This window comes from Scleropages formosus, chromosome 12 (assembly GCF_900964775.1).
Source record: "Scleropages formosus chromosome 12, fSclFor1.1, whole genome shotgun sequence".
Classification (NCBI taxonomy): domain Eukaryota; kingdom Metazoa; phylum Chordata; class Actinopteri; order Osteoglossiformes; family Osteoglossidae; genus Scleropages; species Scleropages formosus.
The window spans coordinates 12,356,048-12,371,194 of record NC_041817.1 but is presented as its reverse complement, the minus strand read 5'-3'; the positions used below and the strand labels follow the sequence as shown (position 1 = coordinate 12,371,194).

Here is a 15,147-nt window from a genome sequence, read left to right as displayed (position 1 = left end):
CTCTTCTGGATCTATATCGTCGATGAGAAATTGTGACAGGGTGGATGTGAGCAACCGCTTGGTTCTCAGATGGAACCTGGTCCTGTCTATAACTGTGTCTGTCACAGTGCTTCAGATGAGGTCCAGCCTCTCACGGAGCACCTTGGCTCTCGGCTCAAGCCTAGCGCTTGTTTCAGCAGGCGAATGGTTAAAAATAAACAGGCCCATTCAAACAGCCGGTTCGAGAACTTTTTTGTAGCTTTTTTTGATGCTGAATGTTAATATTCCTGTAAGCGGAGAACATATATACACAAAGAACATTTTAAAATGAGATTTTCTGATGTCACCACTAAATGACAAAAGTTTTGTGCTGAAAAATTTGACTTGCAAAAAAGTACAATGTGCATGATTTTTTTTTCAAGTTTCAGGGTATCAGACAGTGATAAGAACATGTTTTCTACCAAGTTTACTGAATTATTTATGATCCTCTGAACTCCACTTTGCATTTTGGCCTTGGGGCATTATCCTGGCATGATGTGTTTTGAGCTGCCCCTTTCCAAGGCCTAGTCCTACACGGCCAGATCACCTGGGCGCGGTCGGCCACTGGATCCGCTGTTCTTGCTGAGGCGCCGTTTATCCTTGAAAAAGCTGCAGGGCAGCTCGGGGTGCATGCTGCCACCACCTGCGTTGACGTCCGAGCTGCAGCTCATCTGCAGGAAGTCCTCCATGCCCAGGTCGTCATTGCTGCGGTGGAGTTCAGTGGCCAGGTTGGCTGAGTTCTGCTGGTGAGCCATCCTGTTGCTGAAGGGATGGCAGCTGGAGTGGGGGTGTGGAGACACTGCACCCAGGCACTGGTTGAAGTCTGGAGGTGGAGTGCATGTGCCGGAGGTACCTGGGGTGTTGGGTTCGTGGGCACCATGTGTCCGGGCAGCAGGCTGAACATCTAGGGCACGAGCAGTGGTGTAGGCCTTGAAGCACTTCTTACACTGCTTCCAGCCCAGGTGGTAGAGCTCCACGATGCTGAGCAGCAGTGACAATGCGGCCACCACCAACATGAACACGATAAAGACATTCTTCTCTGTGGGTCTTGAGACGTAGCAGTTGACCCTGTGGGGGCATGGCTGAGAGTCGCACTGGTACAGTGCATCGAGGAAGACTCCGTAGATCATGTACTGTCCCATGATAAAGGCTACCTCCATGACACTGCGGATCAGGATGCTGACCACATACGTCCGCAGCAGGGCACCCCTGAGACGCACCTTGCTCTCTGCTTTCCCAGTTTCCTTCCTGTCCAGGTACTCTTTCTCAGCACCGCCGTCTTCCTCCAACTCTTTTTGGCGCCGTTTCTCTTCCATGCGCATCGTATGCATGGCATGCCCCATGTAGATAAGGGAGGGTGTGGACACAAACACAATCTGCAGGACCCAGTAGCGGATGTGGGCAATGGGGAAGGCTGCATCATAGCACACGTTGAGACAACCTGGCTGTTTGGTGTCGCACATGAAATCAGACTGTTCATCGCCCCAGGAGGACTCGGCTGCTGTGCCCAACACCAGGATGCGGAAGATGAAGAGGACTGTCAACCAGACCTTTCCCACAGATGTTGAGTGTTCCTGGACTTCTTCAAGGAAGTTCCCCAGAAGACTCCAGTCACCCATTACTGCTCAAACCTGCCTTAGATAAAGCCTGGAGAAGGAAAAGAGAGCAAACGTAATCACTGTACAGTGAAAGCGTTCAACTTTCATGGAATAACTTTCACAGAACCAGAAACAACCCACAGAATTATGGACCTCATGACGGAGTTGTTGCCTGCGGGGAAACATGGTATACATTATTATTATCGAAGTGCTGTAAATAAACCTCCAATGCTTCTGGTTTTGTTCCCCTGGGTCTTGGTTTTCTGAAAGAAAGTACACCCAAAGTTTAGTTCTTGACCCTGACTGTTTTCCGTAGAATAAATAGGGTTAAATGTCCCTAGAGCACTATTAGAAAAAGTGTGTTTTGATATAGTTTAAGGCAAATTGGATGCAACAGTTACATGAATTTAAAGCTAATACAAGGTGGTAATAAAATAATATCCCTAGATATGTCAGAGCTGCTAATCCTGATAGTGAGCAAGTGCACTCTGTGTATCTGTGTGTAAAGCAGCACAAGGGGAGAGGAGGGGCTCTGTGGTGGGGTTGAGACTTGGGTATAAATAGCATTATGACTATGAAGATCAGTGAATTTTCCCACGGCTTCCAGCTCTGGGAAATAAGATGCTGAACTTGAGGTCAAACGTAAATATTTGAAAAAACAGATACGTCTTGGTGCCATTATGTGCCTTTCTCACTGTCCTGATGGGAGACTGTGCAAGAACCCAAGGATGAGAATTACAGTACTTTCATAAATTCTTAACCCTACATCTTTCTGCAAATGAATACAGCACATCTTAATATGTCAGTCTAACATCAGTGCTTCTTAAATCCCTGCCTTATTTATCAATCAGAAAAATCATTTTTCTTCATGAGTAACAAATCTATTTTATCTTGGTATTGATTTTTTTCCCTTTTTTGCCGCAGTCTCAAAAGTCTTCTTGTGCAATTCATGTATGCTAGTCTCAAGCTATAATTCTCACATTACCAGTAAGTAGCCCAAAACAAGAGCCCCGAAAACCTGTTTTTCTTTTTAGTACATACCCATCTCTCCTAGTGGGTGTCAAGTGGCAAATATGTCTTCCACATGAGTGGATGCAAGGTTTTTGAAAATTGTGTCCAGGATTTTCTGGTTCATCTAATGATCCACAGCACTAAATGCTCTCAACCTCCCAAAGTTCTCAAAGTTTTCAGCACTTTCATGCCCAAAACTCAAAAATACATCTGATGTGTCACAGAAAATAAAGCAAACAACTCTGTTGTATTGTTACTTTTCCCCCCTGCTGCTAGACATACCCTCACATATTGCAGCTTGTGTCTTGGACATCTCTGCTAGATGGCTGATCGCCACTCAACCTATCCATAACCAAGGTCCTTCACCTTCCAGCAGGTCCAGCCACCTCTTGGAAACTCTGTATCAAACTGGAAATCTTGCTCAACAGAGCCTGGGAGTAATAATCAACACAAGGTTCTGCTTTTTTCAACACTTTGAAGACATATCCCAGTCCTGCAGATATGTCTTGCATAAAATCCAGAGAACCTGCCCTTAACTCACAACATACTGTACACAACTTCAAATCTTGGGTCATGGTGATATCCTACCTGGACTATGCAGCTCTCTCCTGTCTAGTCTTCTGGCCCACAACATTAAATGTCTCCAGCTAACCCAGAATAAGTTTTGTTTGTTCTGCCAAAGTGATCCCATATATCTCTCCCATCATCTCTTTTCATTGACTTCCTGTAGCTGTCTGCATCAAGTTCACGACTCTTGTCGTAGACCACAAGACCTTCAACAGATCTGCACTTAGATACCTGGAGGACCTGATCACTGGTACGCTCCTCCATCTCTGGCCCCTTGATGGTAATACACACAAGATGCCCATAGATTATTGTTTCTGGCTCCATTGTGGTGGGATGAGCTCCCTCTCTCACTAAGGACTGCTGAATCCCCCTCAATATTCAAGGTGGATCTCAAAATGCTCTTCTTTACCTTTTTTCCTGATCTCCTACCTGCTCTCTAAACTTTCACTTCATTCCCTGTTTAAAAAATATATGTACTCCTTATCAATTTTGCATCAATCTAATTTTTGTACTCTATGATGGCATAAATTATGTTATTGGACTAATTGACTCTAATTCGTGAACTATTTACATCTCTATTGCCCCATCTGTTGGCAAAATGTACTTTTGTTTACTCTGAGTTGTATATTGCTTTGGATAAAAGTGTCTACCAGATGAATAAATGTAAGTGTTATGTAAACGTTCGTATCAGAAGAGTATCATAATGAGATTTATGGGAAGTTTTATTCTTCATCTAATGTAAGTCTTCAAATAAATTTGCCCACTCAAGCAACCAGGAGTTGCTACAATAAAATATTAATGCATTGTTCATTCATATAAACAAGTATTTTTTTTTTTAACTTGGAATTGAGTCGTGGTAACTCATTGAAATTCTACAATTCATGTTCCAGTGCAGTCATATATTGCTTTCTATCTCGGAATGACAACAGCCAAAGAGCTGCAGTTCCTGCCGCTTCTGGCAAATATTTTAGTTTTTCAACAGACACTGGTTAATAAATGTTGATTAATGTAATTTGTGGTTTACAAATTTTTCTTCAGATTTGCACAGGTTTGTAAATTATCCTTGTAACTTTTAACACGTTAAAAGCATATTTTCCTAATATGGACATGACACAAGAAGAGCTGTAACTGTAATAATTCTAATTTAATGCCAGAGATGCCAGCTATCATGTGCTACAGAGAGGATGGAAAAAAGCTGCTAAGTCTGAAAACTGATCTAGAGAGTAACATCAACACACAAACGTTCAAAGAGGTTTCACGAGCTGCACCTCCTTCATTACTCCCCAATATTAACATTTGACAGCTGCAACACAGCGCTATAGAGTTTTTAAATGAAAGGCTCTCATTAAAATCTCCAGCTTACACAGACTGCTGCTGCCTGTTGCCCGCACCACAAGCAAAGCCGCAAAGGAAGGTACCATGAGAAAGCACAGCAAGGTTCATCTTACCAGCCTGTGCCAAACAGCTACATCTTGCCTAGCCTTTGTTCTGCCAGGGCTCCGCGGTGCTCGGATGGCTCTGACCCGGACCGAGCGGGGACGGCTGCTCCCTAGGCCTGTTCTGAGCAACGAGACAAAGGGAACTCTGCAGGGTCCAGGCGCGGTGCTCCTCACGCTGCTGGGACAGCGCCTTCAGGGAGTAGCGGAGAATTGAGAGAGGCTGGGTGCTGGGAATGCCGCCGCAGTAATAGAGGAAGGAAGTGTTTACAAAGTCACGCCGAAATGCAGCTGTCTTCAAAAGCTGTCAATTCCCTAACTGCTGCTAGCCTTTCTAAAAGCTGTGCAATGAGGTTAAATCCATTTTTCTCACTTATGGTTGGCTGCTTAAGAGAGAAATCTGAGTATTTGATGTGAGTACCTATCATTATCTATCATTGCTGATTCATTTAGCTGACACTTTTCTCCGAACCAGCTTACAGTGTTACATTTTTATACTAAACTACTTACAATTATTTACCCTTTTGTTCCGCTGAGTAGTTTTTACCGTTGCAATTCATTATGAGTCCGTGACGGACTGGAGTCCCGTTCAGGATATACACCGTTTAGTCTTGAGCGCTGTCTTCCAGGAAGGGCTCTGGGGCACCATGACCCTCACTTGGACATGTGCTTAATGACAGTGAGTGAGTGACAGTGAGATGATTTATTGCAAGTGCCTTAGTCAAGGGTATTACAGCAGGAAGTGTAATTCAACCCTCAGATGTTTAACTGACAGCTGCCGCTGGCTTCATATCTTGACCCGAAATTATCGTAAGCTTTTAAGCAACAAATCCAAAAAACTCATTTGAAATTTATCCTAAAGACAAAGCAACTTAGCCTTTTGTTATGTGTTGTCTTTTTTCCAATTATCCTCTCAAAATTCAGTCACCCTGAATATCACCATTTCCAAGTGGTAGCGTGGTTTGGAACTTAATTTACGTATTCGGATGAAATATTTTGCCCCCAGATTAAGATGGCTGCTTATTGTGGGAACAAGGTTCTGTTGGTCAGGACATGGAGGGGAAATGTCTTCTATACCGAGCCTTGTAAACTTTGTCCGTCTTGTTTTTTCTCCTCCGCGGAAGTAATCTCAAACAATATGATTTCCTAGTGACAAGGCACTTAAAAGGAAATGACCCGGGTGTGAGACAAGCCGAGACAGAGCGGGGAAGGAGGGAGGGTGCGAGACTGAAAGGTTGTAGGTCTGCGGGTGATTTTTTTAAAGATCCAGCACAATGCACCTGACAGAGAGCTGGCAGCGATGCTCCTGGAGGAAACAGGCAAGACCAAGCACCCCCGCCCCTGATGGCTCCCTCCTGTCGTTTGCTTTGGGAATGTGAAAGGCGGAGAACAATGCCGAAAGAGCACACTGCCAGCTTCCATAGACGCAGAGGACAGATTGTTCAGTAGAGAGAGTCAGGAAAAGGGGTCAAGACCCCTACACCGATATGAGAGGAAAACAGGTCAAGACCCCTGCATTGATATGAGAGGAAACGGGCTATGGTTCAAGTCTGGGAGTCCTTGGGAAACATTGTTCCAACTTTTGTCTTGTGCTTAATTTGCAAAACAAAAAAAATGGATGTAATGATGTTGATTGTTATTTCTGAAAGACGGATGGACTTGGGTACACTGAGGTCTTCTACATCCTGGCAGTTTCCTTTGACAGTGGTCAGCTGTAGGAAGGCAACAGTGGCACAGCCTGATTTTGGATGCTATGCACAGTGTCTGGAATTCTGGGCGATGACAAGTTTCTCTTCCATTACAGGGTCACAGAGCAATGCAATGATCTTGCATGGACTTGATGAAAAGCAGTGATAAATTTGGACTCAGTTTCGCTGTTGAGATTGATGTTAGTAGCCATGAGTGACACATGGCAGCCTAGCAGCATTCTTGTGACCCCCCAATATGCCCTGTAAGGTAAAGACACACCACAAGGTTTATGTGACATGCTGTTGCTGTTGCACCCATCAACAAGGTGTCTACCAGCCACTGTTGCTGAGATTGACTCAAAATTAAAAATTAAAATTAAATGTCCTTTTAAGCGGGAGAAATGTAAACCACAGCACGATTAGCCCACCTGTAATTATTTGGAACAGTTTATATACATATGAACACATTGTGAACCTACTGCTGCGCTAACTTGGTTAAACATGGTTACTCGTTTGCCGCGCATCGCACGGTATAGCTCAAGTACTACGACATTCCAAAAATCGAAGAAGTGCATCTTGTGTTTGGCTGTCATGACCAGGTGCTGAAAACTACTCATCATCAAAAACTGAATACATGATGACTTGATTACCTGACACTACTTTACATTACAGTAAGGTTGGGAGAATGTCCTCATCATACTTTGCCCCCCTCTACCCCCTGCCCGGCTGCCACTTGGTTTGACTGTTTTTCCTCAAGGTCTGCTGTGTGTGGGGCAGTGTCCTACCCGTACCATAAGAGGCTCTGCCCGTCACTGGGGCTCGCAGAGGCTTTTACCATCCACCCGTCACAAATATTTATACAGGCAGCTCACTTGTTCCAAACGCTGAGCCTGATGGGTCCTGTCAAGGCTACGCCGATATATTTACAGTAGACATGCATTAGTGCAGGAACCTGGCAGAACACTCACATTGGTTTATGTGGCATTACAGTTAAACAGACAGGCCCTGAAGTTACCATGGGTACTGGAGAAATGTGATCACTTTCTAACAACAACGGGCAGAAACAACACTGGGCAGTTAAAGGCTCAGCTGGAATTCAGAATGATCCCTGTGTCCATGTGGAGAAGAATAGACACAGTCATCCCCACAGGTTACTATGTGTGTACACTCCCTATATGCTTTTTAAAGCATCAAGATCAAGGGCAAATTCAGACTGTGGCCCCGAACAGGGTGAAAGGTGAAGGTATATGCCTCCTGGCTGTAGTCACTATTAAAAGAGAAGCATGTTTGTTTTGGACCATGTGGCACCAGGAAGTCAGCATCATGGAACATCTCAGAAATTATCTTTTTCAGTTTTGGCCTTATAAGGTGAAACCCCACTACTTAACATCCATTTAACTTTGTTTACCGGAACTACGTAGTGAAACGATAAACTCACTATAAGTAGCCTACTGCAAAAAAAATTAATACCGATGGTTCGTTTTACATTAACGATTCGACACTATAACTTTTTGGTGAATTCCGGGACAGGAAAGGAATGAAATTAATAGAGAAATTAAACAAGGAGCATTTTCCAAAGCAAGGGTTCAGTATTCCAGAGACAGGTTGGTCAGGCAGTGCATGTACTGTATGTCTAGAAAATACAGGCACTCTGCAAGGGCGAGGAAAACATGAGTAAATCAACGGCTGTCTGAACATACGAGCGGTCGCCAACGCGTTGCTCCAGATATTAACCCTCCCGTTAGAAGGCTGCCTCTGGCGAACACAGTGAGGTTGTCTGCTCATTGAAATTCTGGGCTGTGGAGCTGTGCTCTGTGTTCACTGTAGGCAAGCTCACCTTCCTTCTCCAGCCTGATTCCAGCTTTATTCTGTCTTCACACGAGAGGAGCTCGCGGGACACCAACGAGCAAGTTCTGGCGCTCCTAGCTGGCCTGGACCAGCTCCTCCACATAACCTTTTGTTCAAACTCCAGAGCTCGGTATTGAATAAGAAGTTGGAGCAGACAGTTGCTGTTAGAAAACCTTCAAGGGCCTGTGGCAACCGTAACCTCGAATTTCTGTAAATAATCAACTATCATACCTCAGCTCATCCTAACAGTAAATTCTATTATCAACAACCCAGTTTAGCAAATTGATCAATTTAATGTTCACGCCTGTAAAGTCACAAACATGTAAATTTTCAGAGGCAAACTGCCAACAAAGGCAGTCATTATAAAAGTTATGTTTCCAGATAGCGACTTTCGTTTAGTTACAGTAAATCTGTTGTGAGTTACGACGTAGCGCCTCCCATGACTTTCAGCTGTCAGTGTTCTAACTCCAGGGTGCTGCTGTAGGTCCATTCTTCAATGGTCTTCAGTTCTTCGAGGAGGTAAAATTATTTTCAGTTTGCTTCTCACAGAAGCAATTTTTCATTCTGAACAAATGGCCTCTGTTTAGCTGGTACAATTAAAGACATGCATGACATTGCTTTTTTTTCTAGTATATTTCTGAATGCTTTTTTGTTCTTTTCTTTTTGGCCGTATCTTTATGTTATTTCACTTTGTGCAATTTCTGAGCTTTGCTATTAAAATGTGCCACAAGGAAGAACAAAGGACGAATTTATAGAACATTGCTACCTCTTAAAAACAGCTTTTGTCTCCTGAGTCAAGGTCAGATTTGTTTCACACCGCAGCTGACTGTCAGACCTTGACGCAGTGTAGAAATAGCACTGAACAGAGTTCTTCTTTGCTCTGGACTTATAAGATGGACGCGGAAGATGCTTAGTAGTGGCAGTTCTAGTAGTGTAACTGCGTCCCACCAGCCCTTTTAGGGTAACAAGAAACAATCATTCTAACCTGTGTTAAATGACAAAACACCCACCGACTCTACACCTCTACACTTGCCTTTCTCCACTGTGAAGTAACAATAAAAGTTTGGTGGCTTAGGTATTAACGGGTGGATTTTGAAAGGCGTCGTGAATGTGGTGAACACAGATTCCCAGCCCCATCGACCCATAAAATGATTCAGATTGCGGTGCCAAAGACACCTGCGGACATGGCCATCTATCATAGTGCTGCAAGGCGCGACAGATCAAAACCCACATTCACAGCGTGAACGGTGACCGAGTGTAAAACCTCGGTTTCTCGTATACCCACCACCCAGCAGCGAAGTTCAGATACCTTGAGAGAACAGCCGTACAACGCAAGCCAAAGGCCCCTGTCTAAGTGGAGGTGAGGGGGATGCGGGGCAGCAATTTACCTGCTGGGGCTGTGGCTCCTCCAGGCTGTCGCTGCTGCTCCTACTTGACCAACTCGCACTTGTCCAGGAGAGAGACTGGAGATGCCTTCTTCAGAGAGCTTTGCTGATCATTGCGAAGGTGTGGGGTGAGTGGGGAGGAGATGTACCCCCAGCTGATGAACAGAAGCAGCTGTCTGCAGGTTACTGTTACTCACAAGAGCGCTTGGGAGTCCTGCACTACGAATGCAACATGTTCTGCGGTGGACATTGTAAAAAATGCCAGGCATTGCTTACAACATTTCCTCCCCCCCACATCCTTCTGCCCCACCCCTCCTTCCCCTCTCTCTTAAGGCCATGCTCCCACCCTCTGTCCACCAGTCACCCCTGTTTGGTTTTGAAAAAAAAAAAGAAAGAATACCTAAGTATTAGGAAGGAAAATGAGATTGTGATAGAAAACAATGGCAATTCTGCTCACCCCCGAGCTTCCCACTGCCTTTTTTGTTCCCCCTTGCTCTTGGTTCCCACAGACTAACCCACCACTCGGACACACACACACACACACACACACACACACACACACACACACACACACACACACACACACGTGCGGCTATAGCTGGAAGAACCCACTCAATGAGAACCTAATGCCTGCATTACTTTCTGAGTATAAATAAGTACATCTTGTGCATATGATTTTGCTGAGAACACATTTTAAATACTGTCTCTAAAAATATGAAATATGAATATGAAGGTGTGCAACTATGCCATATAAAACACAGAAGTTGGTCTGTCTGTCATGCAGCCAGTGAGTAAGTAAAACAGATATGCACTTACATCAAAATCCTGTTAAAAATTCTCCAGAACACAATTTCACGAGAAATACGGGGTGGTAAGAAAAATCTGTTTTTGCTCAAGAGTCCACAGAGCATTCACCGGTCCTCGTGAGAGCAGCATACCTGTTTTGGTCATGTTTCCTTGGGTCATGCTGGGACTTCAGAGGGCAATGTTTCCGATGCCAGCCTGTTGACGCCCAGACTTTCTCCATCACATTCTCACTAATGGTGCGGTGTGCTGGATGGCAGCTTTTATTATGCCAATCTGTGGCCTGGGAGATAAATGTCACATTTATATAATGTTAATCTTTAAGGTTGTACCCCCCTTGCTACTGGCAGTATGTGTGCACAAAGGCGCTCATTCGTACAATGTTAATTTGGTTTTGGGGAGACTGGAGTTAAATGGGGTTGCAGGCAGTGTTGTTTAAAAGTCCTGTCTCCTTCTGGGCCCACTGCAATTTTTGACAGTAGCGGTGGGGAACTGTGAGAAATGAGTCTCTTCATCGTTCACAGTGACTGTCCTTCATTTATGTTACTGGGAAAGTTACTGGGTAAAGCTGAGGTCTTCGTTGAGATGCACCCCTTTAATGACATAATTAGTGTTAAACACATGAGTGCATTTGCTCTCCTCACTGACAAGCACTAATCCCAGCTGCCACTGTTCCTACATTATGCTTGTACTGGGAAACAGCGTGTCAGTGAACTGTAACGCTGGTGGCAAACATGCTAAAAACAGCACAAATTTATGTTTGCAGGAGCCCCGTGAAAACATGAGTTTTAACATAAAATCAATTTTAATGCTTTCCAATACACAGTATTACAAAACTGAAGCAAATAACAGCATCAGCAGAATACAATAAATTAAGTATTTTTATAAAGAGAGAGCTAATCCATTATTCAGAATGATGTGCACCAGACAAGATGAGGTTCGTTACCAGGGAGCATCACCAGATTGTTCTACCGTTCAGCAAGACTGCATGCTTTTTTTAAAACAGTTCTCCCTTTATGAAGGAAATGTGAAGGATTTTCAAAAGTGTTTTTATTCTCAAAACAGCTTAATGTCCTGTGACCTATCTGGTCATCCAGAGCTTCCACACATCATTGTTTGTGTCAAGGGGACTAACCAAAAAGAACTGGAACACAGCCCGGAAGCAGAAAAAGCTGCTTTAGTTCAATAGTTCTGTCCACTTACTGGTGCCCTTGGTGTCTCGCTCTCCACCATGAGCTATGGGCTAGGCTTGGATCTCCACATGACCGACCTTAGCCATTGTCATGTTCTTACTCCTGCTGGACCAGTGCAGCGTTGTTCGTGAGCAGGGTAGCGGAACAATATTTACGTACAAAGTTAGTCAACGCTGTTTGTGAAGTCTTTGACCTTTGCAAGCCAACCATTTCTCATGTCAACAGCAGATCATTCTAGATGTACTGTTATTTCTCTGACAAATGCTGCTAAATGGTAAGATGGCGAGACACAGTTACGCCACAGAAACCCTGCCCAGATATTCTTCCTTTCCGACACTAATTGGGACAGGGCACTGCGGGGAAAGGTGCCTGTGACCAGATGAAGTGTGACTAATGTCCTCTCCCTTGCAGCTCCTAACACCTCTCTTATCTGAGCCTCACAGGACTTGGTCATGGGAATCTTGATAAAATACCTTCCCTTTAATAGAGCTCAGTACCGTCTGCACGAGGGGATGGGCACAGAGGCCTGCGTTGCCTTGTGAAAGGCACGTATTTTAAAACCTTAAATAACTCTTTGCATGAGAGATGGTTTAGTGTTGACGCAAGTGACCACCATAAGCACAGGGACTGGCAGGTGTGAAAAACAGTAACAGTATTATGTCTACGATTACCATATCCTTATTAACCTAGGATAGACCATGCCACTGAACGCCTCTAAATAAGGAATTTCACTGGCACTTTTTTAAACTCAGTCACAACATTCTATCAGGTTGGAGAAGTTCTGAAGCACACAGATTACCCACGATTTACAAGGAAATAAGTGTACTGCGTTTATGCGGTACTGGTAAAGTTTTAAAAGTGTATGATTTATTTACAGTATGACTTGCACAAAGTGATCTGTAAAGAAAGTTGACAGCTCATAGCTGCAGTTAATCTTTCCATTAAACGCTTTAACCCAGCAAGAGACTGGACTGCCAGACAGCATTATTACACAGCACGGCCTAATCTCTATAGAAGCCTCTTCGGCGAGGCAAGGCATTATAGACACTAACTCTGTGTATATGCAAGCAGAGCCGTAATATGGCAGTCATTACACTACCGAAATATGAGCAGCACTTTTTATTTACACCCAATTTTATGATGCTATTCTCTGGACATTTTAGCATCACTTATGAGAAATTAATACCTTAGGAGCTGACTGAAGATACAGGCTTTTATTCTAGTGCGTGTAAGCCAAACTCGTACCAGTCCTCTGTGACTGTGTGCCTGCTGATTGTGTCGCAAAATGTATTTTTGAGCATGTGTCTCTTACAGCAATGGAAAGCAAGGAATCGCCTTTCGTCACTCAGGGGTCGAGGCGGCGGAAGTCTACATTTGATCATCTCTTCAATAAGAATAAATGTGCTGCTTTTTCTGTGCTGGGAAATGGCCCTTTCACCATTTAAAAAGTGGGGAAAAAAAACAGTTTTATATGGACTTCTCCAGTTGTCTTGGCTCTGGGTTCGGATGGGGCAAAAAAGGATGCACAGATGCTCTTCATTATGAACATTTATTGGAACACAGGCACACAGCGAGAGGTACTGGAGACAGTCAATGGATATAATGTTGTCTTTGCAGGTACCCTTTTCCTCAAGGACCTATACCTCTTGCGAGCCTTTTCAGGCACTCACCCCGTTATAATCCCTGTCAGCACAAATGGTGGTTGAACGACTATTTCCCCCTTTTCCTCACAATTCCCATTATTCCAACTGTTTACAATAAAAATAATTTTCCACTTGAACATGATGCTCTTCGGCAACGTGGGTCGTTACAATACAAATAATCAGTTTTTTTTACAATTTTGCAGTGAATTCATTAATAATATATCTGACTGGGGGGGTGCGGTGTCGCAGTGGGTTGAACCAGGTCCTGCTCTCCGGTGGGTCTGGGGTTCGAGTCCTGTTTGGGGTGCCTTGCGACAGACTGGCGTCCTGTCCTGGGTGTGTCCCCTCCCCCTCCAGCCTTATGCCCTGTGTTGCTGGGTTAGGCTCTGGCTCCCCTCGACCCCGAATGGGACAAGCGGTTCAGAAAATGTGTGTGTGTGTATATCTGACTGGTTTCATTTTTGAGTTCCGCAGAAACTGGGTGCCTCTCTACACTATTGTCAGTATGTCAGTTTTCATGGAATTCTGTTACTGTTTTTATCACAGTGCTGTGGGTTATCAAATAGCTATGTACAAAACAGCAACATTCCCTGCTCACAGAGTAATACTTGACCTTAGAAATCTTAAATAATCTAAAACTCTGTTGCTAAATATGCAAACCTGTTGTGCATTTCATAAAAATAAGGGCTGTTTAAATCATATGTTGTATGTTCACAAGAATAAAGGAAAGGAGAAAAACTCAAAAAATGTCCCGTTTCATTACATGTTTTTGCATTTTTGTTCTAAAGCCTTTGATGTTTGTGTTTGATTTTGGTACAGCTAAAACAAACAGAATATTAACACTGGCCCAGTGAAATCACGCTCCACTCCTGCTGAAAAACAAGGCAATCAGACGTGGAAAAAAGTAACAGAGGAAATTCATGGTTTCTTTATGTATTTTTCTTCAGTCAAGCCTGAACCATCAGTTTCACCATCTTGATATTGGCAATATAAGTGAGACAAATACAGGAAGAGGTGTAGTTGAAGCATGGCTGGTTTAGTGCAACCATTCCTGACACACTGGATGGGCAAGTGTATGTGCAGGGAAATGGCTTTGAGGGTGAGGGAAGGTCAGCAAAAATTCTCAGCAAGGTCTTTGGCACAAAGCACATATTTGTCTTGTTTAATAGCAATAAATGTTAAAACATTATTGTAAACAGAGAAGCGATACAGAATCTGATTAAAAGAAAGAATTTTTTTGGGAACTGCTGACAACTGTAGGTCTTGTATTGGTGGAATGGTGGCATAACAAATGTAGTGGCAAAAAGCCACAGGTGCTGGATGTTTTTTGTTTTCCTTCGCTCTACAGGTTTACAGTGAAATGCCTTTAGCGGTCATTCGGTTGGTACGTTTCCAAGCAAAACAAATTCCAGGTTCTGAAGACATGTTGCATTACTGGGCATTATTTCACTTGACTGAAGCTTTTCCTCTTCTCATCTGAAAAGAAAGTGGAAGCTTTTCTGTTTTAGATTGATGTTGACTTGTGCAACAATAAATGTATGAAAATTTCCATTTGTTATTTCAAGCAAATTTATTTGGTTTATACCTTTCTCCTAGGAATCTTGCAATATTAACTTTTTACACTGTGACATTCAAATTCAAACCTTTCATACGACAGGGTATTTTCCTGGAGCAGTTCAGGGTAAATGTATTGATCGAGGGAGCAATGCTGGCAGTGGGCATTCGAAATGGAGACCTTTACATGCTAAACTGTCTCCTGTCTCGATTCACAAGGAATCCTCCATAAAATGACAAAATTGCCTTATAACTCTATGCATTTAGGGCCACTATTATATTTGGTCAGTGGTTACCTGAAAAATGAAATCATAATTTTGAAATAACTTGATAGCAGAGACTTCTGTGTGTTACAGCTAAAATGCTCCAGTTTGTACAGATAAATTAAAACAATGAATGAAT

The 15,147-nt window shown here is 43.5% G+C and overlaps 1 protein-coding gene across 1 annotated transcript; it reads right to left on the bottom strand.

The window, feature by feature from the left end:
• Positions 1–439: 439 nt before the first annotated feature.
• LOC108937679 (gap junction alpha-5 protein-like) lies at positions 440–1,647 on the bottom strand. Its single transcript, XM_018757727.1, has one exon. The coding sequence runs from the start codon at positions 1,635–1,637 to the stop codon at positions 549–551; it is 1,089 nt and encodes a 362-aa protein (XP_018613243.1). The 5' UTR covers positions 1,638–1,647; the 3' UTR covers positions 440–548.
• Between the last annotated feature and the right edge of the window lie 13,500 nt (positions 1,648–15,147).

Coding starts and splice junctions, on each gene's coding strand:
- LOC108937679 (XM_018757727.1), bottom strand. CDS start 1,637: ATGGGTGACTGGAGTCTTCTGGGGAACTTCCTTGAAGAAGTCCAGGAA.